General features: G+C 57.8%; 1 protein-coding gene across 14 annotated transcripts in view; it reads right to left on the reverse strand.

The window, feature by feature from the left end:
• The window catches only part of SRCIN1 (SRC kinase signaling inhibitor 1), a 67,483-nt gene that overhangs the window by 16,768 nt on the left and 24,251 nt on the right, over nt 1–26,464 (reverse strand). For 7 of the 14 annotated variants that reach the window (XM_078437227.2, XM_060646247.3, XM_078437228.2 and 4 more), the window contains 13 exons: nt 25,540–25,841; nt 22,424–22,522; nt 15,799–15,822; nt 11,951–12,146; nt 11,111–11,309; nt 10,611–10,704; nt 9,228–10,102; nt 8,000–8,092; nt 7,705–7,748; nt 7,199–7,386; nt 5,973–6,148; nt 626–756; nt 325–472 (listed from right to left, as the gene is read on the reverse strand). In XM_078437227.2, coding sequence (XP_078293353.1) covers nt 325–472; nt 626–756; nt 5,973–6,148; nt 7,199–7,386; nt 7,705–7,748; nt 8,000–8,092; nt 9,228–10,102; nt 10,611–10,704; nt 11,111–11,309; nt 11,951–12,146; nt 15,799–15,822; nt 22,424–22,522; nt 25,540–25,841 — 2,569 coding nt within the window. The remainder of the gene's footprint in view (nt 1–324; nt 473–625; nt 757–5,972; nt 6,149–7,198; nt 7,387–7,704; nt 7,749–7,999; nt 8,093–9,227; nt 10,103–10,610; nt 10,705–11,110; nt 11,310–11,950; nt 12,147–15,798; nt 15,823–22,423; nt 22,523–25,539; nt 25,842–26,464) is intronic. The other 7 variants (XM_078437225.2, XM_078437231.2, XM_078437223.2 and 4 more) reach the window with 5 other exon arrangements.

Genomic DNA, 26,464 nt, shown 5'->3' on the forward strand with positions numbered 1-26,464 from the left:
TAGGGGCAGCTGTGAGACCCACGTGTTGGGGGCCCCATGTGAGGGAAGCCTGGCCTGGGGGAGGCAGGGCGTGAGGAGGGCTCTGGGATCTTGCAGGACAGACAGAAGGGTCTGGGGAGGAGTGACTGCATCCAGCATAAGGGAGAGCCAAGCCTACACCATGCCAGGGGTCACAGGTCAGAGTTGACGTTCAGATCCAGTTGGCATATCAGTGACCTCTAAAGGAGTCAGGATAAGGGGCCAGGCCGATCTATTGATCTACGCCCAGTGTGTGACCTCCTGGGAAATCGGAGGTCGGAGCTAAGAAGTCAGGGATAGAAAGACCTTCGGATCTGGGCCAGCATGTCTGTGACCCCACGGCAGCGCTTGAGTAGCCCGTCTAGGCGCTGCGGCTCCTCCTTCAGGAACTTCACGGCCTCCACCTCCACACGCAGCACTACCCGCATCTTGCTCTGCAGGCCTGGGAAGTGAGCTGAGGGGACCAGAAGGAGTGAGCTGGGGAGGGAGCAGCTCCAAGGACAGGGAGGACAGGCAGCAGGGAGGGCAGCGCCCGGGGGTGGGCGGTGGGGGTGAAGCAGGGACTCCCCCACTGGACCACGTGCCACACTCTCGCCTCCAGGCTCACCCTTGAGCTCAGTCAGGGTCTCCCCGAGCTGCTTCAGCACCAGCGCCTTCTCCTCCAGCTCCGGCCCAGGCACCAGCCGGTGGTTGTGGGACACATCCCGTTGGATCTTCTCCACCGACTTCTCCAGGTCACTGCGGCCAGAGAGAGACCCCCTCAGCCCTTCTGGCCCCAGCCCAGCCCCCTGAAATTGGGCAGCTGGAAAGAAATCAGGCCACCGGTCGGATCGCAATTAAAAGCCATTCACCAGGCTACAGGCCCAGGTGAGATCAAACCTCAGAGAAATGCCAAACGTCAGCCCGAATCTCCCTCCCTATAACTTGCATCCTCTGCCCTTCCTGCCAAAGAGGCAGCAGAGAACCTGGCAGCCTTTCAGGGAACGGGAGGCCACTGCATGTGCCCCTGTGGGGTCTCCTCTCTTGAGGGGTGGCCCCTGCCATGTCCATCTACCTTTTCTCAAATGATCCAGGCACTCAGCCTCTTCCCTTGAGGACAAAACTGTTTTCAGGTGTCAGCAGGTTTATGCTGGGCTTGTGCCGTTTAAAATCCCACATCTTTATTTTTTAAGAGTATTTTTGTTTATTTATTTGAGAGAGACAGAGACAGCATGAGTGGGGGAGGGGGAGAGAGAAAGGAAGAGAGAGAGAATCCCAAGCAGGCTCTGCACTGTCAGCACAGAGCTGATGCGATGTGGGGCTCAAACTCACGAAACCGTGAGATCGTGCCCTGAGCTGAAACCAAGAGCCGGATGCTCAACCGACCGAGCCACCCAGGAACCCCAAGCCCCACATCTTTCTAAAATGTAAAATCACACCAAGTCATTACCTCCTGCGTTGAACCTTACATGGATCCCATCGTCCTGAAGCTAAAATCCAAGCCAAGAAGGGCATGAGGGTAGTAGTTGAAAATTTGGCTCTAGAATCAGATCCAAATTCCAATCCCAGCTCTGCCCGTCCCAGCAGAGAGACCTTGGACAAGTTATGTACTATTTCTGGGCTGTAACCTTCCTATCCAAGAAATGGGGGGGGGGGGGGGGTAGTGAGAGTTCTTCCCTCCAGGGGCCATTGTGAGGATTAAGGGAGCAAATACACATGGGAAAGGGGTGGTAAGGGGTCAGTCCCTGGGGGCTGCTCTTAGTTTCCCTCCAGCCACATCCCCTGTCCTCCTCTGGCTTCCTTCTGTTTAGAACGGTCTACAACTTCTCTGAGGTCCTTGTACTTGCTGCCTTCTCTAGGCCTTTCCGATGCCATTTCTTCTGCCTAGAACATTCCATTTACACACACACACACACACACACACACACTCATGCACACATATGCACACGTGTGACTAATTCCCACTCCTTCCTCAGGTCTCAGTGGGAACTTCTACACTTGGGAGTTGGGAGTCTGCTTTCTGCCTCCCTCACCAACCCTTGGAGCTCTTGCCTGCTGGGCTGTGTAGCTCCTGGCAGGCAGAGAGGGACCGGGTCTTCTGGATTCATCTCCAATTCCCGGCACCTGGCACCGTGCCTGGAGCAGAATAGGTGTCTGGTAAATAATTGTGGAATGAATGAATAAGTGAAAGAAGGAACCGCTGTCCAGGTAGGTCATTCCAATTCCGTACGTGAGTCACTGACATCCCTGACCCACATGCAAGGCTTTACATACATTCTTGTCAAACGCCATCTGCCGGATTTCAGCTCAACAATCCAGGTGGGAACAACTTTTGAATCTCGGCTCTACCCTGCAACAGATTTGCTTCCCCTCAAAGCTCTGTGTCACTAGCAAATCTTATCAGCATGCCTATACATCTCCATCCAACTAGCGGATGAAAAGACAGACCACACTGGAGCAAGGACACATTCCTGTGACTCAGCCCTGGCGGTTAAAGAGCTGCCTAACTTGTACTAAGCGCTTATAGCACACCGGGTGCCACATTCAGCCCTCCACTTTCATTACCTTATTTAATCCTCACAAAAAATCCTGGGTGTGGGGAGCCATTATTACCTCCCGTTTACACACAACCGGTAGCTCAGACATTAGACTACATTTCCCAGCATCCCTTGCGGTTAAAATGGCCAATGCCTGAGGTCCAGCCAATGGAAAGTGAGTTGAAGGCGTATAGGCTGCTTCCAGGCCTGCCCATTAAAACCTCCCCTGTAAGCTCCTCCATGCTCTTCCCCCCCTTCCTATGGGTTGAAAGGCAAGGACCCTTGGCATGATCTCAGAAGGCATGTATTGGAGATGGCAAAACCTCCATTAGCCTGGGTCCCTGAATGATTGCATGGAAAACAGTTGTTCCACTAACCCACCCGGTACTGTTCCATGAGAGAAAAAACAAAAACAAAAAACGTATGTCTATTACTTTTAAATCATTACACAATTTGTTATAGCAGCTACCCTAACTAACACAATGAACTTTGGCATTAAAAAGGGTTGGGCGGCGGGGGGACGGCACCTGGGTGGCTCAGTCAGTTAAGCGTCCGACTTCGGCTCAGGTCATGATCTCATGGTTCGTGGGTTCGAGCCCTGCATCGGGCTCTGTGCTGACCGCTCAGAGCCTGGACCCTACTTTGGATACTGTGTCTCCTCTCTCTGCTCCTCCCCCACTCACACTCTGTCTCTCTCTCAAAAATAAATAAACATTAAAACATTAAAAAAAAAAAAAAGAGGTTCAGGGAGATTAAGTAGCTTGTTTCAGGTCATGCAACTATTTTGCAGCAAAGCAGAATCTATTCATGTCTGACTTCGGCTGTTGGATTCGGCTGCATCTCACCTCCACATTGGACCTAACATCAGCCCATCCCCATCCCTGTCCCACCCAGCCCTTGCTCTCCTACATGGGAAACAACAACTCTCCCCTGCTATGCGTGACACCTAACTGGCTCAGGGTGTGCCAGTCTTGTAAAATGGTCACTTCCAGACATCACTCTGAGGGGAAGAGACCCTCATTTAAAGGAGGACTCGAGTAAGCCTTCAAAAGGACACGACACTGCAACTCTCAGGCAGAAGAGGCTAGGTCCTCCTTAGGCGCAATTAGCACCTCATTTTTTTTAAAGTAGGCTTCACACCCAGCGTGGGGCTTGAACTCATGACCCTGAGATCAAGACCTGAGCTGAGATCAAGAGTTGGATGTTCAGCTGACTGAGCCACCCAGGCGCCCCGTCACCTTGATTTTCTGATCACAAAACCTGCCGAAGTTTTGGGAGACCCAACTTGTGCGGGCTCTGCAAATGAACCCCAGACTGGTGCAAGTCTAGACACCATTATCACAAAGTGGTTGGGCTTTCCAGACCCAGGTTCAGTCCTGGAGGGGTGGAGAGGGCAGGGTCAGGACGGAACCAGCTCTATAATTTATGGGGCCCAGTGGAATATGAAGATTTTGCCCCTGGTTAAAAAATCATTACAGATTCCAAGATGACAACAGCAGAGTATGGGGCCATTAAGAGCATGGGGCCCTTTGTGACTGAGTAGCTCGTATGCCTACAAAGCCGGTACTGGGTTAGTTCTAGTTGGGCTCCAGAGGCCAAAAGGTCTCAGTTGGCAGAGGGTAACGTCTAGACAGGGATCAAATGCTTCGGTAGAAAAACAGGTGAGAGAGCCAAGCTGAATGAAGCACAGAATTGGCCTTAACCTCCAGCAAGATGCCAGGGCAAGAGGAAGGGGCAGAGCAAAGCAGAACAAGAGTGGGCCTTCAGGGGCTACAGCCAGGATAGGGGTAAGGATGGGCCTGCTGGTCAGCCTAAAGCCCAGGGATGCTAGGGGAGCTGGCAGGGAGGGCCCTTGTAAGCCAAGCTAGAGCCACTGTGGGGCTGATGTACAGCCCAGCCCGGGCCGCCCCCCGAAAAGGCAGGACCCCCTTCAAAGTGGATGGAGAATCCTGCCAGAAGCAACGTAGCAGCCCAAACTCTCTCAAGTGAGCCGTATGAACAGAGTTTGATAACAAGACAGCGGGCAGGGAGTCTGTGTGCTCCTGGAGAACTGAGGCCCCCAGGAAGCTGAGGACCAGACATGCATATGACAGAAGCTTCAATCTGTCTTTTCATCTCTTCTGCCTCTATGCTTTTATATTTTCTTTTATTTTCCTTTAATGTCTCAGTAAAGTTCCTTTAAAAAGTTCTAACCCAGCTCCTCTGTGCTGAGTGAAAAGGGGCAAGGAGAGGACAGAAAAGTTGGGTCAATGGATGAGGGGTGATGGCAGCCGTCAGTCTACTTGGAGATCTGACTGATGTTGTCCTTAAGCTTTTACATTGGAAGTGATGGGGTGGCTGCCGCCAGCTTACTTCCAAGAGAAGTGGCCCCTTATTTCACCTCAGCCCCAAGGGGTCATGGGAATCTTGTGCCCTACTGAAATGCATAGGCTGTGTGGGCCCAAGGCTGAGAAGTAGGGACCCTTCTCAAGGAGCCCCTTGCAAGCTGGGATCCTTTCCTCTCCTGGCTCCCCAAGTCACTGGCCAGTAGAACCCAAGCCCTCCCTGGAAAGAACAGCAAAAATCTTATTGGGCACAGATAAGGAAGCTGAAGAACAGAGAAGGGCAGAAACTACCCTGATCACATAGTCTCTCATTGCTGGAGCTGGACTTCAAGTCCCTTTGTGCCCTGTGCCACCAAGAGGGAAGCCAGAGAAAGGAGCAGGACCTCTGTCTCAGACCCCAGTGACTAATGAGGGAAGGCTGCCATGGGGCGGGGGTGCTCACTCAGTGGACGGACAGCAAAAGGCAGCTTCTCCCATCAACGGTGCCAGACGACGGAATCTTGGCCAGACAGCCATTTGCTAAATTTGGATCAGAGGACTGTCTCTGGTTAACCCTTCCACGTCTAAGCAACTGGGAGCAGGATGTTCTCTGTTCCTCATTCCTTCTGAAAAAGCTAGAGCCTTGTTTTAGTGGACTAGGATGGGAGGAGGGTTTTCCTTGGCTACATCGGGCCTCGGAGGTCAGGGAAGTAGAGTGGTGGCAGCTGTGGCTCCCCAAGGGTCACTTTGTACAGGTCACAGGTCCAGAATGAAAGCAGGCAGAGGACAGACTGAAATCCTGCTGCTGGCCACATGAAAGTTAGGCTGCAGGCCAAGGGGAAGCCAGACTGTGGACCATGAGGAAGCAAAAGCATAGCAAAAGCAAGGCGTCAAGCCAGGAAAAAAAAAGAAAAAGAAAAAGAAAAGAAAGAAAGAAATCAGGAATTGTGCCAGATGGTCAAAGGTTTGTGGGTCACAGAGAAATCAGGCCACAGAGGAGAAGGAACTCAGGCTTCAGACCAGACCAACGTCACCTGTGATTCAGAAGGAAGGGAGCTGCACCTCCCAGTGGAACCAGGTTGTGGGCCCAGGCCGCACCCCCAGCCCTCCCTCCGCCCCGGGGGCCCAGCCTCACTTGAGCTGCTGGGTAATGAGCTCCTCGTCGTTGAGATAGCGCAGCCGCTCCTCCTCCACCAGGGTGCGCTGCCGCTGCAGCGGGTCCTCCTGCCTTCGCGCAGCCTCCGACACGCGCATGCTCAGCTCCGCCTCTGTGCCTTTCAGCAGCGCGCGCAATGACTCCAGGTTCTGTAGCTGCGGGGCGCAGAGAGACCGATGGACCAGGGTGGGAGGGAATGGAGGTGCGCAGCAGGGGAAGGGCCGGGAGGAGGCGGGCAGAGGGTAGCCGGAGGCTGGGCGGGCTCCACCGAAGCAGCAGCTGCTCGGCCGCGGCCGCGAGCAGCAGCGAAGGGGTGGGATGGTGGGAAACAGAGGCCCCGGGCTAAATTCTGGGGAAGAATAGAGGCAGGAGGAGAAAGGCAGGGGGATAGTGGCGGGAGAAGTGCTAAATTGGAACATGCTGAGGGTGCGGCTGCGTGGCTGTGGCCGTGAGCAGGAGCGAAGGGCTATGATGGTGGGGTGGGGGGCGGAGGACAAGGTTACGTGCTGGGCAAATACAGAGACAGGAGAACGGGACGGGCATATTTGGGGGGCAAGAGGAAGCCCTATGTAGGACCGTGCCGACCGTGCGGCTGCATGGCTGTGGCTTCGAAGAAAGACTCAAGCAGTGGGGTTTGATAGAGCTTCCGTGGCTGGGGCGAGAAGACTAACTTAACTCTTCGAACCCAGTTCTAAGGCTGAGTTGGGGCAATGGCGGGGGTGGGTGAGATCTTATCCGTTGCCCAGATGGCAACTCTCTGCCCCCTCTCCAGCCTGTCTCTGTTCATTATTCTCACCTGATGGGCCCTGGGGCCCTCTGGAGGAGCGGGCACAGCGATGCCAGGCTCCTGACTGGTGGGACCATCTGCCAGACGGGGGAGGGCGGGGAAAACTGTGCGGACTCAGGAAGGGGTAGGGGAGAGGATCTGGGGCGGGGGGGACTTCCGCCCAAAGGAGGGGTGGGGGAGAATGCTGGGCAAGAAGGAATTGGGACTACCCTGAGGATACTGACTGGGGGAAAGGGCTCAGTTGGGGGCGGACTGGGGCTCCAAGAGAACGGTGAGTTTTCAGGGAAAGGGTAAGGAGGGCGCAGTGAGGGGAGCAAGGGCGAGCGGTGGGAAGGGGTTGCGGCGTGAGTGGGAGGGTCGTGTCTGGGAGGGGCTTGAGGGGGCGGGGCACGGGGCGAGGCCCCGGAGCAGGCTGTACCTGGAGCTTTCGGAGTTGCTGAAGTTGGCTGCGCAGGTCACTGGTGCTGTTCTGTAGGCCACGCAGGTGCAGCTGCATTTGCAAACGACTGATGGCAGTGGGCTGCCCCGCAGGAGTGCTGCTGGCCGAGGGCGGGGGAGGGCCAGACACTGGGGTGGCCCCGCTGCTCCGGCTGCCTGACCCACAGGCTGCAGAGAGGGACCACGAGGATGGGAGAAAGGGAACAAACCTTGAGCCTGCAAGGGGTTTGGACAAGGTCTTTCCCACCCCGGATCCTCACAGTAGCTAGAGAAGCACGGGGCTCTGACTCCCTGCCCCAACTAATGGCTCAGCCCTTCTGTAGGGAGCAAAGCACCAGGGCAAAGGCATTTTGGGCTAAGGTGACTGTTCATTGATCCACTGAAGCCCAGTGACATAGCTGATGGTTTAATTCCCACTTTACAGATTAGGAATCTGAGGCTTGGAGAGGGCAAGTACCTGTGGGGGAGGGGCAAAGGGTCACTCACGTGCTGACGGGGTTCCTGCTCCATTGGAGCCTTCAATCTTCTCGCTGTGGCACAGGGAAAAGATGGCCATCAGTGGGTCCGGGCTGACCCCAGACCATCAAAGCTTGGGTGAGACTTGAACAAAATCTCCTCCAGTCCCCTGATGTCAGGATGGGAGTCCCAGAGAAGGAAAGGGGCTCATCCAGATTCACACACTGAGACACTGGCAGAGCTGGGCCAGGCTTCTGCTGCCCACTTTTCCTTCCTCTTGCCTCAACCATAGGCCATGGCACTAGTGTTGAGAGAAGAGTCTTACCTGGGGGTCTCAGGCTCCGAGCCTCGTAGTAGGGCACTCTGTACCAGGCCCGTGAGGCTGGCAATCTGCTTCTCCATGGCCTCCATGCGCTCTCTGGAAAGGATAGTGGCTTTGAGCAACCCTTCTCTGGGTATGGGGTCCCTCTTGCTGAGGGACCCCGTTCCTAAGGAATGTCTCCATTCCTAAGATTGATAATTAAAGGAAATACCATTCCCTCCCCAGCCACCAGCACAGACAATTCAGAGGGCCCCAATGCCAAAGGTTCAAGCCCACAGTCCCCCACCTAACATTGGGAAGGCCCCTTTCCATCGGACAGTCATTTCCTCCCTTGCCGGCCCCATCTCTCAATACTGGCTCTCTAATGGGCCCCACCTCAGGGAGGTGGGGCCCCTGCACATATACCTCTGCACATGTTTTCCCCCTTCCTGGCATGCCCTCCTCCCTACCTCCTCCTAGAAGCCATCCCGGAGTCCTCAACAGCTTCAAGGAGTCCCTCCTTCCACACCACCTGTCTACTCTCTCAAAGGAAGTGCAAGTATTTTTTTAATGTGTCATCCCCACTGAACAAGGCAGGAATCAGGTTCTCCCAACTTGGCATCCACAAGTGCCCAGTGCAGTGCCTGGCACACAAGCCACAGGAGAGCTGTGTGAATGTGAATTGCTTCTCCATATCTCGGCAGCACTGCCCAAGGACAGAAGGGGGATAGGTCAATGCTCTGGTTACCTCCTCCAGCCCTGTATCCTTAGGTTGGAGCTGAATAACAGGCAAGAGTTCCCCAGCTTGGAGGCTACCTAATGGAATGTGCCTCTCTCCCCATTCCTATTTCTTACCAGCACCCCCTCCCCAGTGGACTTCAGCTGACTGTGTGCTGGACAGCTCTCATGGCTGCAAACTCTGAGCAGGAAAGGCTTGGAGGGCTGGTTCAGCCTCAATTTTAGTTGGGGGAACTGAGGTTTAGGGATCCGATGTACACCCAGGTCTCCAGAGGCCTTGTCTGGGGCCCTTTCATCCAACCCCTCCAGGTCTTGCAGAAGGAAGGAAAATGGCATGTCCGTCTCTCCAGTGTCTTCCCTGTCATATCCAAATTATTCCAGTGAACTCTCAAGGCTACTCTGGGTCTACAAAGGACTCTGGGGTCTCACAGTCCAGGACGCAACCCTGCCACAGACCGAATGTGTTCCCTCTCCCCACCCCCAACAGCCCTGAGGCCTCGCGAGCGTCCCGCACCTGGTCTCCGTGTCCTTGGCTGGCACCGGCGGCCCAAATCCAACCAGCGGGCGCTCCCCAGGCCCGGGGAAGAGCTCGGGAGGCGGGGCTCCGGCCGTTGAGGAGCCCCCCGCACTGCGGGTCTTGCCTCCGGGGCTCTCCGCGAAGACCGACGAAGAACCTGAGTCTTTGCGGAAAGACTGGCGCACTGGCGAGCCGCGGCTGGGCGGCCCCGAGTAGGGACTGTGCGGCGGCTGGGGGCCTCCGGGGGGCGCCGCCACGTCGGCCAGCTTCTGAGGCGATGAGGGCGGTAGGCGGAAGCCATAGCCGTCGCCGTAGAGCGGGCCACCGCCCGCCGCCTTGTACAGCGAGTCCTCCAGGTCGGACTGCAGCGCGGCGGCCGAATAGGTGCTGAGCGAGCGCACGGAGCCGCGCTTGTAGAGACCGCTGGCGCCCGGGTAGGCGAACGGGTCACCGGCTGCCGCGGCCAGGCTCAGGCGGCCCTCGTGGAGCAGCCCGTAGGGGTCGGCGTAGAGCCCCTCACCCTTCACCAGCACCATGCCGCCCGCCTTGCCCGCCAGGTCCTCGTCTGGCTTCACGTCGCGCCGCTCCAGGATGGCGCTGGGGCTGGGACTGACGCCCTGGGCGGCGGGGGCGCCCCCGAGCCGTTCGGCCGCGTGATGCACCGGGCTGCCAGCGTAGGAGGGCGGGCGCCCCCCGGCGTAGGAGAGGCGCGAGCGCGACGGCGAGCCCGACTGCAGCCCCGAGGGCAGCCCCGATGGCAGCCCGGAGGGCAGTCCCGGGGGCGGAGAGCTGGACGCCAGGTGCGGCGCCGGAGACAGGTTGTTGAGACGCCGTGTGGGCGACGACTCCCTCGAGGCATACACCATCTCCCTCTGTGCAGAAGACAGTCCCAGAACCTCACAGGGTTGGTCACAAAGGGGAATCCCTTGCCCCTTGCTTAAGGAGACATCTCCCCCCTGACGCTTAGGAAGTCCCTTCTGTTCTCCGCCTTCCCTCCCTCCTGCTGCATTTGGGCCCCTTTCCCATCGGGGGTCCCCGCATGGAGGAAGTGGCGGATGGAGAGGCACTAGAGAGGCAACCCCCAGCCTACTCTGTGGTGAGGGTTGGGGAAGCAAGAAGGGAAGCAGTGGTCCCTGATAGAGGCCCCCTAGACTATCCGGAGGCCTGCTGGGGAAATCCTGGATGCAGAGGAGGGGATCACGGCAGATGAGGGGAGGGACCCCTCCATGACCTCACAGTTAGTGGAAGCCACTCTCTGCTTCAGCCTCTCTTCCCTTCCCCAAAAGCTGGCTTTGATCCCTGGTGACAAATAACTAGATTCTGTGCACCTGGACCCCATCTGCCCAGCCTCCCCAGTCCCCTGGGGATCCCCAGCCATACCCGGAGGTCCCCGTTGGTAAGGTGTGAGCCAGGAAAAGCTGCGTATAATGGTTCCTTCCTATAGATCTTGATAATACTTCGGTCCTGGATGTCCCTGGGGGAGAAGGGGAAGGTGCAATGGGTCACCATCCCTCAGCTCTGCGATAAGGAGGGGTAGCTACTCCAGAAAGAGGGAAGAGGGGTGGCAAGAGGGGCCCCTGGCCTCTTCCTAACTTCTTGCTCAGTGCCTCAGACTGCCTGCCACCAACACACACGCAACAGCCTCCACCCCCACCCACCTCCTCGGCCTCACGCGCCATTGTCAGGTTAGCTCAAGCCAAAACGAGCTAAGCAGGGGTGGATGATTTTGAGGGGAGGGGGTAAGATGATCTAGGAAGGAGAGAGGAAGGGCTGAGGTTGGGTCAAGAGGAAGCTGGGGAGGGAAAGGCCTGGGGAATCGAGCTCCCCCCTTCAGAGGAGGAGCCTGGGGAAGCCCACCCAGCCCCCGGGGCCACGCCCACCGGACGTCCTCCAGCTCGTAGAAGACGTTGCGAGCTTCGTCTTTGATGAGGATGGCGGTGTTGGGCGACTTAAGCATGCCCATGGTGAGCTTCTGCGGGAACATGTGCGCGATGAGCGCGTGCAGCGTGTCCAGGCTGCTGACCTCGTGCGTGATGTGCACGCGCCGAGTCTCCTCCCCGAACTGCAGAAACAGCACCCCTGCGAAGGAGACGCCGCCCTCTCTGTCAGAGCTGCTGCCGCCACCACCACCACGGCCACCGCCGCCACCACCACCACGGCCACCACGCCGGCTGGGAGATTGAGGGGGACCTTCGGGAGCCGCGCTGGTCCTGCAGAGGCAGGGTCTGAGACCAGACGCGCCCCCGGAGTGCAGGTGCACCCAGGCACCCCTCATGCTGCCGTCCTCTCAAGGCACCTCCTCGACCCCAGGCAGGTAGGAGCCTGGATGAGGAAATGAAATTGGGGGCAGGAGCAGGTGCGCCAGACACAGAGGGAGTTGTCGCTGAGGGGAAGAGAGATGAGCAAGAGGGGAATGAAGGAAGAGGGGGCCGGTGAATGGGGATGAAGGAGAGAGGAGATGGGGAGAGCAAGGGATAGGGCAGGTGGTGCCAAGGGAGCGAAGGGGTGGGAGAGAGGAGGGCTAGGAAGAGAAGCTGAGGAGGGAGAGGCCCCAAGGAGAGGAGACTGCTGGGGGGCAGGGAGGTGCGAATGTGGCGAAGGGAGCCAGGGGCTTGGTTGAGGAGAGATGGAATGGTGAAGGGGGTGAAGAGGGTTTCAGAGTGAGCAGAGCAGAGGGAGGAGCCAGTGGCCAGGAGGAGGGTGGACTGGGCGAGTAGTACCTGGTGAGCGCAGCTTGGTCTGGCTGGCAGAGCGGGAGAGGGGCAGGCTCTGTCGGAAGCGGTTCATCCTACTGAAGCCCAGGGGCAGCTCTGCCTCGGACATGGTCTCCAGTGACTCAGCCGAGGCGTATGACAGCTTGGCTGCCTGGTCTGCCAGCCCGGGCTGGGCTCCCTGAGTGTGGCGTGAGCTGCGGGTCTGCAGGGGCAGGGCAGGATGACAGGAATCAAACATGAGCCCCTTTTGCTCTGCCCATTGCCTCTATCCGGGCCCAGGGAGCCCCTGCCAGCCAGCTACACACACACACACACACACACACACACACACACACACACACACACACCAGTCTCCTGTATTCCAGACTCTCTGTGTGGCTACAGGAGAGTTCCCCAACCACTTAGGGCCTTGGCCTCCCTAGGACACCCAGCAGGTAAGGAGTGGGCAAAGGACTCAGGCACCCTGGGAAGCCAGACAAGAAACCATCTGAGCGGGAGCCAGGGCACGCCTGCTATTTTAAGCTTCCAAAGAACAACAACACAAATTTGTCACTGAGGTGAGCAGCAGAATCATTGAGCAAATTGGGGCATTAGTTCCAGACATTAATTAAGCGGCGGGTTTGTGAGCGGCGAATTTATCCTTCGTGGAGTTCAGAGAGTCGGCTGGGGGCAGGAAGCAGGGTCCAGGGAGGAAGCAAAAAGAATGAGGGATCCCAGGATCCCAACTCTGGGAGGTATGGGCCCTCAAAGAGGGGCACAATGTCCTTGACTTAGGCTGACTGGGAGAACCAGCCCAAAGCTAGCTCGACTCTGGTTTCAAACAGACTCTGCTTACTACATGCAATGTACATGCTAAGCCTGGTGTGGTCCCCATGAGCACATGGCATGTGTGCCCGGCCTCAGCCCCTCCCTGCAAGAGGCACATGCTGCCACACAGCCAACTGGCCTGGCTTGCCTTCTAGAAAGGCCTCCCTCAATACCCCACATGGCAGCCCCTTGTCCTGAACCTACAGCTGAGGGTGCTATCCGGCTGGGGCTAGGGAAGGGTGTTACCCAGTGACTGTCCCCTGTCCCGGGGGCAGCTTGATCACTCTCCCCTTGAGGGAGGGGTCACCATGATTTCCGTTACACTTTAAGAGCCTACATTTGGCTGAAGGCTGGGCTGTCACTCAGGGCCACAGCTCCTGCCATTCTGCCCCAGCCTCTTCCCTTAAACCTGGGTGCTGTCAGAAACTCTGTTATTTAAGGGAGAAGATAATAAGTCAGACCTATGTTATGTATATTCCATGTTACATACACTAAATACACATATGTATCATATTTATATATATTATCAAGGAAAAATTCATGTTGTCCAATTGTACTTTTCTATAAAATAAGTTGTCCATTTTTAACAACAACACATCACTGAAAGCCATTAACATTGGTTAAGTTGGGGTTGAGACAAAGCTTTCTCTTTTATACATTTGTCTGCTGGGTGAATTTTGCACGATCAGAATATATCACTTTTGTAATTAAAAAAAGTAAAAGTATCTCTAGAAAGGAATCATTTATTCTCCTCGGCTCCCTCCTTCCCCCATCCTGATTAGCCCCTAATTAATCTCCATCTTCATATTAACTCAATTTAATATTCCAATTGGATTAGCACTCTGGAAAAAAGAGAGCATCTTCCTCTGATGGGCAATGTGCCCAGCTGTGCCCGAGGTGGCCTGGGGGCCTTGGGGAGGTTGAAGGTCAGATTTGGAGCCCTCAGGGGGCATCCAGTCTGAAGCCCAATGCCTTGGCCAGTGAGTGGGTATGGGTCTGTGGAGGAGGGAGGCAGCGTGGGAACTAAGCCCACATGGGGGGGGGGGTGCATATACCCAGACTTTGTACCCTGTGACTCAGCACTAGGCTGATCACCAGTGCCAGCCTGTGCCCCTTTCTATCACCTTCAGCCCCGAAGCGGTGTGGGGAACCAGGTCTGTCTGGCGGCCATGAGGTTGCCAGGCAACTGGAAGGCCAGTGGCTGCCAGGATGAAATGGGGGAGGGCCTACAGAATTCAGGCAGAATGAGGCAGCTAGCAGGGATGAAGAGTAAAGGGTAGCCACAGTGCCTGGGGACACAGGTGAGGTGCCAGTAAGAAGATGGAACAGGGGCCAGAATGAAGTGGGGGTTCTTAGGGGCGGCTGACTGCAGAGAAGGCAGATGCCTGTCGAGGCAACCCTTGGGAGAAGAGATAGCCACATTCCCTTGCCCTGCTAGCGTCCGTCTCCATCTTGGCCCCAGGTACACCTTTCCGTTCTCATAGCCCTTGTGGAAAACCCTCTTGAGAAGAGAGAAAGCCCATTAGCACTTCTCTCTAGTCCTGGGCTGAGTCAAGAGGGCAGAAAAAAAGTGAGACATCCAGGACTTCCTATCTACGAGGGAGATGGCAAGAGAATAACACGGTAACTCAAGCAGCGCTGTCCAAAGATAGGAAGGGGCTGCTGTGGGAGGCAGTGTGCGCCTGTCACTGGAGGTATTCTAGCAAGGAGCCGATGACTCCTGGTCAGAGATCCAGCAGAGGGAACCCTGAGTGGGGACGGTCAGACTAGGATCCAAGGTTCTCCAAAGGCTGTCCACAGACTGGGGCAGGGTCACTTGGGAGCTTTTAAAAGCGTTCTTTCCAGGACCCCACATTCACTGAATCCAAATCTCTGGAGTTCTGGATTTTTGACAAGTTCCCAAGGTGATTCTGATTTGGGAACCCAGTCAGCTTCTGTGATTCTAAGAGCTACCATGGAAGGCTCGCCAGGAGCCAGGCACTGTGATTAGGACGTGCAGTATCTCATCTCTTCTAGCTTTACAACAATGCTATGATGCCGATGTTGTTGTTCCGTTTTACAGAGGAGAAACTGAGGCCCAGGGGATTATGTAAGTTGCCGCCGGTCACTCAGCTAGTTTAGTAACAGACTGGAATACACCACCAGGCTCTTGGGCCCATGCATTAAACCATTACATTCTACCGCTTCCTCCAAAAAAGTTGTGTGCCTCACATGTGTCTATGACTCCATGATTTCTCTGATTCAAGGACTTCTCTCTGGGAGCGTACATGCAAACAAGATGCTCAGAATGAGATGACTGTCCCTGTCATGAGTCCCTGTCATGGTGCCTGGGACTTGGAGGCTCTGGGACACAAGTGGCAGCCTAACTTGGTTGGGTCCTGGGCCTGGCTGCCAGGAGAGGCAGAGGAGGCACCTGAGAGCGCTCCCCCAGGGCTCAGCAGGATGCCCCCGGGAGGGGGCAGAGAGCTCTCCAGCTGTGGATAATCCAAACTGTCCAGGAGAGGCAGGAAGGCACTTGTCTCTGAGCTTAGCCCTCCACTTGGGCAACAGGCTTGGGGTGCAGAGCTGTGACTCTCTTGCCTGGCACTGACCACCTCCCCAAAGTGCCAAGTAGGAAAGGGATGAGGGGCTCATCATAGACCCAAGGCCCCCCTGGAAGATGAAAGCCGAGTCCAGAGAAGCGGGCTCTTAACAAGATCACGGGATGCAGGTCCCTGCCTCGGAGCCAGCAGTGTCTCCAGGGGGAGGTAAATGTCAGGCAGCCTCTCTCATTCCAAAATGCCCCTCCCAGCCTGGGAAAGCCTAAGTACCCCCAGCCTAGATCCCCAGCAGGGGTGGCCCAAACTCCCACTCTGGATCCATGAGCCCCTGGCAGGCGAACCCGGACTCTCTCAAAGCAGCAGCCACAGCCTGCAGCCCCAAAGCCCACCGCCCACACCAGAAGGTCCCGTGCAGACGCACACCCCTGTGCAAAGCATGTGCAGGGAGGGCCAGGGGCAGGAGAGCACATGCAGTTGTCATGGAAGCAGAGAAGCACACGCACTGACCTTGAAACTCCAGTAGTTTGGCTGCTGATGGAAATAAGAGAAGAGATGGTTATGCGAGGGTGGGGAGGGGAGAGTAGGGGTGGAGGTGGGATAGAGACCCTTTGAGCTTAGCACTCAGCTCTGGGACGAGGGCCCTCTGCCCTCCCAGGAACAGGAAGGAAGCAGTGCCTGGTACATCCCATTCCCTACTGAGACCCAGGCCAGCCCTGAGCAGGCTCCAGGCTGCCTGGTGGGGACAAGGGAGAACCATTCCAGATGTTCACAAGCTACGCCTTCTAGTCACGGTAACTCGGAGAGTTACAGGTGGGAAAGGCACCGATGACCATGATGTAGAGAACCCATGAGACACTAGCAGAGATGAATCAGAGCTGCGGGGTCAAAGAAGTGGCATCTGTTGTGACTGGCCAGGGGAAACTTCCTGGAAGAGGCGACATTTGAGTTGGGTCTCGAAAAATGAGCAGCTGGAGATTGGGAGGAAAGGCATGCTGAGCGGAGGGGACAGTACAGGCAAGTGCCCAGGGGCAGGCAAGCAGAGAGCGTGTTGAGGGTATGGTCACTAGTCCAGTCTGGCTGGGGGTGTAAGGCCTGGGAAAGTAGGAGATTGGGCTGCAAAGGGGCTGGGGCCAGCTGGGTGGGTTTCAATTTAGACTTCACTAGGCGAACAGGCAGAAAGTATCTGAGTGAAGCACCGTGGGGTCAGAACTGGAGTCCGGGGCGGGGGGCGGGGGGGGTTGATACGGCACAGGGTAGAAGAGGGTGGCCGGGGGCCAAGGCCAGGGCAGGGAGGCCTGTGTACCACGATGGACTGGATTTACAGAGCAAAGTGGACAGGTGTCCACCACGGGGAGCCATGGGCAGCAAGGGGGGCCGTAGAGAATGGGAGTGTGGACAACGTCCTCTGGCCGGATAGATGAGAGAGGAAGGCTCCTTGCACCCCTAGAGTAGGGGAACTCAGGCTCTTCCTCATTCACAACAACCTAGGGTCACCCTGTCTTCCCCAGAGACCAGAAGGCCCTTCCAGATGGCTAAGGACAAGGAAGGAGGCCAGAGGCTGGGCTGGTTCTTGGCAAAGCCGAGGGCACCCTGCTGACCGGTGCCAGCCTCAGCAGGAAGACAGAGGCAGCAGATGGCCCGGCACTGGGGTGCCTGGCACAAGCAGACAAGATTCCCCGGCCTCAGAGCCACTGACAGAGAAGAGGGACACTGAGGATCCCTGATAGGGGCAGGACATCACAGAGGGGTATCCTGTGCCACCTGAATGCTTTCATGGCCGAGAGGAGTAGGTCGGAGGCTGAGTCGAGGGGCACTGCTGGGATGGAGTTAGACCTTTAGAGTGGGGGTGAGGCCAGACTTGGGCTGGGATGAAGGGGTTCGCTCACCAGGGCCATCCCTGTCCGAGCTACGATTGCCACCTCTCCCCCCCCAGTACTGGCTCCAAGAGACACAGAAGATAGTCACACGCCAGGCAAGGGAAAGGGACAGCAAAGTCTGTGCCCCAGCCAATGCCTAGAACAATCTATGGACACATGCCACCCCCGTGGGTGCCAGGGGCTGCCCACAGGTGCCAAGGGGAGGGGAGGGGAGGCAAGAGGCTGGAGTAATGGGCCCTAGCCACAGCTGCCTGTGGCCTTGGGAAGGGGAGGGGCAGCAGAGGGAGTGGACACACGGGGGGCAGGCAGAGGCAGGCAGAGGGCACGGGAAGGTTTCTGATGGGAGTCATGTCTGCAGCCCTGGCGGTGATGGACGGCTCTGCAGAGAAGGCCGCCGTCCCTCCTCTACCACCATCATTACACAGCATACGTGCAGGCCACCCATGGTGCCCCGAAACACGCAGGCCCCGCGCCGAGCCGAGCACAGACTCTCAGACGCTCTCAGATAAGGACATGGCCACAGATAACACCCTGAGTAACGAAAACACGCTCACAAAAGGACACAAGCACTTGGAGAGAAGCCCTCCACGGTCAGAAACAACCCCAGAAGCTCAGAGACATTCATACAGAGAGCAGTCCCACTCATGCACAAGTATGTACCCCTCGCAGGCCCCTCACTTGCATCACACACGCTCCAGCTCCCCGCACAGAAATACAGAGGCGCCGGCACCATTCACATCCCCTGTCAACATCCCCCAGAGTCACAGAGACACCCAAAGATACCATTCACAAGTGTGTGCACACTCACACACACACACACACACACACACACACACACACACACCTCAACTGCAGAAACACACAAAACAGCACCCACACAATGCTCACATACAAAGAGAAAGTCTCATCCCTCCTTCCCCCCACTCGTCAGGTCACGGAGCCACTGCCGCCTGCCTATGACATCCCAGACATCGTGCATTAGGTAGGTTAACTCCTGATTCAAAACAGGCAGAGGATCCCCCACCCCCACCCAGCCCCCAGTGTCAACACATCAGACTCAGTATGTGCAGATGGCTGGGGCCGCCTTGCGCCTCTGGGGCCTGGCTCCAGTCACACTAGGTGTGCCCAGACTCCCAAGGCTGGGCACATCCGTGGGACAGTCAGACCCAGAAGGGAGGGGTCACTACCTGGGGACAGGGAAGAGGACTGGGGAGCATCAGTGCCACAGGAAAGGCCAGGCAAGCTCCACTAGAGGGTAACAATGGAAGAGTTGCTGCGTTTGTGCTTGGCAAACTTGGAGTGAGGCTGAGACTTTGGGCTCTGGCCTGTAGGGCACACTGAGTAGATTCTGCCCCCGCGGCCTCTCTGGAAAGTGGGAAGAAAGATCCTCTTTTGTGTTGGCCCCACCAGGAATAAGACACATAGTCTCCTGGCAACTCAGTGTCCTTGGGGGGGAAGGGGAGGACAACAGTGGGGAGAAGTCCCTAGGAATGCCATCCATCCTCCGTCTCTCTTTCCAGGGTGTTAAACCCGCAGGACAGCCTTGGGTGACCGAGAGCAGAGAGCTCCCCACCCCCATTTGCTAAGGTGGGGTTCTCCCCATCCAACCTCCTCACCCTTTCCCTGGCTGTCTGTTCCTCCTGCTTGCCTAACACAATGCCTTATATGTCAGTAGGCCCTCAACAAATATTTGACCATGAACGAATGCAAAGAAACTAGGACCAGCCCATAGGAGGGGAGGGGATGTCTCTGAATACTCTTGTCTGGCACCACTCCCACCATCTCCTGGCACCCAGCACTGCTCAGCCTTCTGAGACTTTCCCCTGGGAATTTCCCAACACCAGAAACTGCCTGGAAGGAGGGCAAAGAGCAGGAAGGGCCCAAGAGAGGTCTGGCCCTTCACCCCCAGCAAACACCTCCAGTTTCAGGAAGGAGCTCTCTCCATCCCCTATATTCAGAGATGGGGGGTCTCCCCTTCCCAGAGGATGGTGAGAAGGTGGAAAAAAGGAAGGTTTGAGTGGGAGAGCCCTTGCCAAGGGTACTCACTTGTAGGAAAGAATCTTACGAGAGCAGGGGGCAAAATGAAAAGTGTCCTTAAGGATTTGATTTGGAAGCCAAGCATTCACTGTCTAGGGAAAAGGCTTTCAGAACGACGGGAGGGGGAAGCTTCCCGGTGACCCTGGAAAGCAAGGCTGGGGAGTCCTCAAACTCCCAGGTGAGAAAAGGAAACAGCTTCTTCCCTCTGGGGTGGGGGTGGGGGGCTGAGGAGTTAACCCCCTCCCTTCCCCACCTTAAGAGCCCTTAGTGGGGTTCTTCCCTCCCGCTGCAGCTGATCCCTTTCTCCGGGGCCAAGCCCTGGGAGGGGCGGGGCTGTGCCCCCTGGGAGCCTGAGCCCAGCCAGCTGAGGTCTCTCCGCTCCTCCTCGCTCCTCGGGCAGACGTCCCCTGTAGGCTAGGTGAGCTGCGTGACCCCTCCTTGACCTCAAGCCCCGACGACGCATCCTCCAGGAAAGGGAGGACTAGCAAACGGGTCTCACCTCCCGCTCCTTAATCCCTTGGCTCCGCGTGCACCCGCGCACACACCCACCTCTCAACTCCTGTGAACACTAGTCCACGTAAACACCAGCACCCCCAGGGCTACCTAACGTGTCCCCGTGTGGCCAGCCTCCCACCACGACGCACATTCACGACCCTCCCCCCAGGTATGCCCATCGACACCCTCACCTCCTACCCCCCCCCAATGCAGAACGTGGGGGTTGGGGGGGGCGCTGCGGGACCAGCGCCGCGCCGGGGGCAAGGGCGCACCCCAGGAAGGTCATGACTTTCCGAGGATGGGGGAGGGGGCGCCAGCCGCATTTCGGGGTGGGGGTCCGGCCCACGCGGAAGGCTGCGAACGCGGTGGGGGAGGGGAGGGGGCGTTTCTCGGGGATCGGGAACCGCCACGGCCTGCGCGCCTCCCACCCCCCGACCGCCCCTCAGAGCCGCGGAGCTGGCTCCCGTCTCCGTGCCCCGCCGCCCGCGGAACCTCAGGCTGCGGCCCCGGCCCCCGCAGCCGCTCCTCCTTACCTGCGGCCACAGGTGTATGCGCGGGGCCCCCAGCCCCAGGTCCCGCGTCCGGCGGGGGAGGGAGGGCGGCCCCCTACTCCCACCCGCCCGGGCTCTCCCCTCCCCCGGCCGCCTCCGCAGCCGCCGCTGCCGCCGCCGCCGCCGGTGCCCTTTGCTGCAATGCGAGAGCCGCCGCCGCGGAGCCGGCCCGGGCCCCGGTCGCCCCGGTAACCGCGACTCCACCTGGCGCGGCGCGGCGCGCCGCCGAGCACATCCTCTCTCCGGCCCCCTCCCCCGGCGCGGCCCCGCCGGCGCAGCCCCGCCGAGGATCGGCGGAGGCTGGTGGCTGCGTCGCCGCGGTCACCCGATACGCCGGCCCGCCGCCCGGGACTCGGGTTGCAGAAGGAGGGAGGGAGGTTAGGCAGCCTAGTGGAAGCGGGGGAGGGGCTGCGGCTTGGAGTCTAGCTTCTGGTCCTCTCCCAGGGTCCTCTTTAGGCTCCCACTCCCAAAGGTCTGGCCTAGGGTTGGGGCCAGACCTGCCTCCCGACCTGTCACCCTCGAGATCATGGCCTCTCCCCATCAGGGTCTCAGCTGTGCACCGCTGCCCTCCTCAGCTCTCCGATGACTCCATTCCCAGCGAAGTCTGGGAGGCCTAGGACGCCTAAACTTCCTTGATGGCCTCCGATCTTGCTCTGCTGTGTAACTCCGGCCTTTGCTGACACTCTCTGATCCTACACTTCATTTACATAAAGGAAAGCCTCAGACTCAGCCATGGGGAAGTGTGATAAGCACTGAGTAGCAAGTGATGACAAGAGCCTATGAACAGCCCCTTGCCTCTGTAATTACAAAGCCCTGGGGTCAGAGTCTTTTCAAACTCCTCCATCAGAGCAAATTCCAGATGTGGACAGGCCTAAAGCCCCATGACCAGGGACAACTGAGCTCACCCAGCTCAGCCTCACTCCTCTCCGGCACCCCAACCATATCTAGTTCCAAGACACGTCATCTGGGGAGGCCTCTGTATGCCCCAGGCACATCGTGTCTATCCTCTGCCCCATCACCATCCCTGTCCCAGCCCCGTCTTAGCCTCCATGTGCACCTGGCCACTCAGGACAAGTCTATCCCATTTGCCATCCAGCCTTGGGGGCAGACACATTTGTTGCCCGAAGTTCAGTCAAGATGGGGCCGAGAGCCAAGAAGGGAAGCAGGCCGAATGCCCTGTGGGTGACGCCGAGCGTGCCAATCTGTCACTAGACTTGAGTTGCACTCCGCTAAAACGTCCGTGCTCTGGAGCCTTGCCCTTTCTTAGGCTGTCACATCTTTCCTTCTAATTCTCCTTGAAAAAGTCAAGCCTTGCTGCCGGTCCCCAGGGGGAGCAGGACGTGTGAGGAAGTGAAGCTGGTACCCATGCTACCCCTTGGACTCCTCGTTTCTGCATCTTTTCTGCCTCCTACAGCTGAACAGCCTCAAGCCAAGGCCCTCTCAGGGTGGCCCCTTCCCTGCTGCAACTCTGACTCCCTGACCCCTCCTCCCTGTTTGGGCCCCAGATGCCTACTTTTCTTCCCTGGCAGGGCCCAAGCCTGAGCTGGGAGCCCAAGCCCCGCCTCAGTGTGCTCCTGTCTAAGCTGAGATCCATCTTCCCATCTGGGAAACTGAGGCTTGCTGAGGAATCCGGGAACAAATTCAGAACAAATAGCTAGATGCCAAAGTCCTCTTAAAAATTGGAAACTAAGCCTTGAGCGTACTGAGAAGGGTGGTAGAGAGACATGGTGAAGAACTCCCTGATGGTAAGGCATCAGGGGAAGGTTGGTTCTGCTCAGAGATGAAAAGGTAGGGTGGGGATATGGGAGTGAGATGGTCTGCTGTGGGCATGGGAACGGAGTACAGGGCCCAGGAGTCTCCTGAAAACCGATGGATGAGGATAGGGGAGGTACTCCTGTTTAAAGGAGAAAAGAATCCAAAAATTGTTTTCAAAACCTGAATATTCCTCCTCAAAAAACTCCTTCCCCAAAGCCAAACTTTTGGGGAGGCAGTGGTCGGAATCAGATAATCAGGGGAGAGTACAGGGCACGAGTCTCCGGAAACTGGAGGCTCCTACATAAAAGAAAGGGATGCAAAATTAAAGTCCTAGATATCCCCCCTCCAAAAAAAAAGTCTTCCCCAAGCCAAACTCCTCCAGGGGCTTGGGGAGTGTGAGGGAAGTGGGTGACTCACCTGGGCCGGCTGGCCAGCCCCGGAGGGGGCGGAGTCGCCATGGAGGTGGGAGCAGAGGGAGCTGAGGAGGCACACGGGGTCCACGGTCCAGCCGCCAACCTGTGTGTGCGAAGGGGGGGATACCCCATTAGGGGGAGCGGGCAGGAGCCGCTGGGGGACTGTGACGGGGCGGGGAGGGACATTCCTGGGGCAAGGTTTGGCACGGAACTCACACCCCAGAGGGAACTTGCAACACTGGCTGGTCCCTTCCCAAGGCTGGATCTCTAACTAGAACCTCTGGTCTGTTTCTGGATGTTTCTCTCGTGTCCGACTGGGGGCTGCCTCAGCCCAGGAGGGGGTCTCCTCCGTCAGATACTCCTGAGTTCCCTTTCTTCAATTTTTGACTGCCTCCCTGGACGCTCCACCAAGGAGCTGTTCCTCACCTGTCCTCTCCTCCAGCTCCTCGTTTCCCTCACAGAGACGGGGAACCAGTCCGCAGGGGTCCTCACTCCCACGTGCCTCTGCACCGACGGCACCTCTTTCTTCCCTGCTGTCTCCCAACCCCAGGCCACACCACACCTAAGACTTGAAACCCATTAACCCAGGACCTCTCCCCCAAGGCCTTCTTCCCCCTCTCCATCCCCAAAGCCATTCACCTTCATTCATTCCACCGACATTCACCCAGCCGGCACTACGCTTAGCCACCGAGCCCTCCGTGGCAAGGGAGACGTCTGAGATCCTACCCACTCACTCTACTCGAGGGAATGAATGAGTGAATGAACAAAGGAATGAATTCGTGAGCAAGGTGCTGTGCTTTGACTCATTTACTAAGTATTTGCTGAGCGCCCATATGTGCCACGGAACGTGCCGGACACGTCCGAGGCCCTCAAACGTGCCCATGTCTTCCCTCGCAGGCCTGCTGCCCCTCGAGGCCATCACCCCTGACATCTTCATCATTTTATGGCCGAACCTCCCAGACTGCTCTGCGCCACAGCTCTGCCACCACCTCCAAGCTCCTCAACCCCTGAAACTGGCCATGACCTCACCACACCACGAGAAACAAGGGGGACCCTCTGGACCCACAGGTCCCAGCCGGTGCCAATGGCTGTTTCTCTCTCTCCCTCCTGACTTCGGAAGCGCTGGTGGTCCTCCTGCTGGGCCTTTCTCCTCCTCCTCCTCCACACTGTCATGGCCCTCTCCCCTCTCAGACTCCATTCTGCCCTGGTGGCCGTGCTTATGCCCCAGGTCCCACTGCCACTCTGCCCAGATCATGCTCACCTGGCCTCCTGAAGCTGTTGTTGGTTCAGTCTTGGGCCGTACCTATGGCGCCCCTAATGGACATCCCTGGGAATGCCCTCCCCGCTCTGCAAACTCACCTCCCCTATTCCTGTGTCCCATCCCCCCAACATTTCCCTCCCACCCACTTATTCCTCCCCAAGGCACCCATAGCTCCCTGCTACCCAGGTTTTCTGTCTTTGGCTCCTCGGTCCAGGCAGCAAGCAAGCCTTGCTCAGCCTTCTCTCCAACCCCCCATCTCTTCACCCTCCCTAACACCTTCTCTTCCTCCTCTCTTTCTTCCCCTATTCACCATCCAAAAACAACCAAGCCCTCCTAGCCACCACCATCTGGCCCCACTTTTCCAGTCTGCCCCCACACCTCCCACTGCCTCCCTTCTGCACCAGCCAGGTGGGCTTCTATACCAGTCCCCAAACCAACTCAGGACCGTGCTCACCTCCCAATCTTCCCGGCTCCTCAAACGACGTTCTCTTCCTCGATGCCCATTCAGACCCTTTTCATCCTTCTAAACCTAGTTTAGGTCCCTCCTCCTCCAGGATTCCTTTCCTGACCAGGCCTGCCCACCTGGTCTCCTCTCCTCTAAACCCTCTCCCAACTGACTGTGCCCCTCATACTTCCGTGTAAGCATTCTTCCACCCCCTCCAAATCACAAATGCCCCTGCCCCTCCTCCCAAGCCAGAGCACACAGAAGGAACCCACTGAGAGGGGCTTCCTGAGGGTGAGGGCCACATCTCCAAATGCAACTCTCCCCTATTCCAATCAGATCTCTGCTCCCAGGAGGACTCTGAAGCTGGGAAAAGGCAAAAGCAAGACAGAACTGGGGGTGACATCAGGGGCCACATGTGCCAATGTGTCCTTGTTCCCTGCTGTGACAACAGGAATGGGGACACTCTTCCCCTTTCCCAGCCACACCCAGCAGTACCTGGAAAGGAAGACAGAGCAAGACAGGTATGGGATCAGGGACCGACACCACCAGCCTTTCTGAAATAGTGTGGGTGAAATGTACTCCTCTCCCCCACTTCCCTTCTCCCAGGGGACAATGCCTGGGTCTCAGCAGCCATCAAGGCATCTCGCCAATGTGGGACTATAGGCAGAAGGCTACCCCCAGGAAAGAACTTTCCTACAGACAAGAAGGTCACAGTTAAATGGAGAGGTGCATCCAGGAACTCAAAGATCTGGGAGAGGTTTACAGGTGAAGCATCCCACCCCATACAGGAGACAGGCCCTGGTCTGGAAGCAGGGACCCTGACGCCTCTGTAAGCCTTACTGATGGCAGGAGAGAAACCAAGGCACAGAGAGAGGCAGCCTCTGGCCAGAAGTCACACAGCGAGTCTCGGGGGAAGGAACAGGGAGGGAGGAGGATAAAAGGCCCCAAGAGTCCTGGGCTCTGTTCTTGCAGGGGCTGGGGGCACATCAGACCCAGCCTACTGAGGTTCCCAAAGGGGGCCATGTCACAGAGGTGCCAACCCCAAGAGCCTCAACTCCAGGCTGGACGGACCTTCAGGCTCAGAACAGTCAGCCCCCAAGACTGTCCCCTCTTCCTCCCCACCACAACTTTGGCCTCCAAGACAGCCTTCCTGTCCTTCTGCCCAATCCAACAGCATCTCTGCCTCTCTGTTCCATCGAGGGCTCCCAACTCCGGGAGGAAAGGGCAGAGGTCTGGAGGCTGAGCCCTCACCCCCTACCTCCCCAGGCTCCAGAAAAGGCCAACCAGGCCAACTCCCTGCCACCCCCTTCCCGCTCTCTCTTCAGATGCCTCTCGGAATAGGGATGAGCCTGGGGGGCAGGGAAGCACGGCGTCAGACCCCCCCCTCCCCAGCCCACAGCCAGCCCCCACTCACCTGCTCTCGCATCCTGTCCTGCTGACCGCGCAGGGCCAAGGCGTGCTGGGGGTACTTGTTCTTGAGGTGGTCCATGAACGCATCGCGCTTGCGGTCGGCATCGGCCTTCTGGAGCCCACTGAGCGCCTCCAGGCTCTGGGCGGCGATCACCGTGTGCCTCCGCTCCGACGTGTGCACCAGCCCCACGTTGGAGAAGCGCCGGCCCCCGCCGCCCGCGCCGCCCCCGCCCCCCAGGGTCCGGTACTCCCGCGGGTACTCTGCATCGTCCGCAGACAGCATGGGGGGGCTGCTCCGCTCCGGATCTGCGAGAGGGGAGAGGGGGCACGGCGGGGTCACGGGGCGTCCAGCACGGGGCTGCCCGGCCCTCCCCTGGGTCACTGCGGGGAGGGGCAGGCCTAAGGCGGGGCAACAGGCACGGGGCTGAGACCCGGGCTGCCCCCACCCCCCCACTAGGATGCCTAAGAGGCAGCAGGGGGGAGGGCTCCAAGGAAGTTGGGGCGCAAGGGCGGGGTCCAGCTTCGTGCTTTTCTTCGGGTGGGTTTGGAAGGGTGATGGCTACAAGTGAGGGGTTATTTGAGGCCAGGGAGGGGCTGGGAGCCTGGGTCGTGCATCCCTCTTTAGCCACATACCCCCTTCTTCCTAATGCTAGTGTGAACAGGTTGAGGGAAGGGGAGTTTCCTTTTAGATGCTTCCTGAAAGGTGTGGAAAGGAGCCTGTACTGTCTTCCTTTCATGAGCGTCCTCTAAGGAGTGGGGCGGGGACCCCCCTTTTCCCCTCCCTCCCCAGAGACAGACAGATGGACAGACAGGGGAGGCTGGGCACAGAGAAAACAGTGAGGGAGAGAGAGAGATGGACTTGGGACAAACTCAAAGGAAAAAGAAAGCAGACAGAACAGCTCAAGCCCTCACCCTGGGACCCTCCCCGC

This window comes from Panthera onca, chromosome E1, assembly GCF_046562875.1.
Source record: "Panthera onca isolate mPanOnc1 chromosome E1, mPanOnc1 haplotype 2, whole genome shotgun sequence".
Lineage (NCBI taxonomy): Eukaryota > Metazoa > Chordata > Mammalia > Carnivora > Felidae > Panthera > Panthera onca.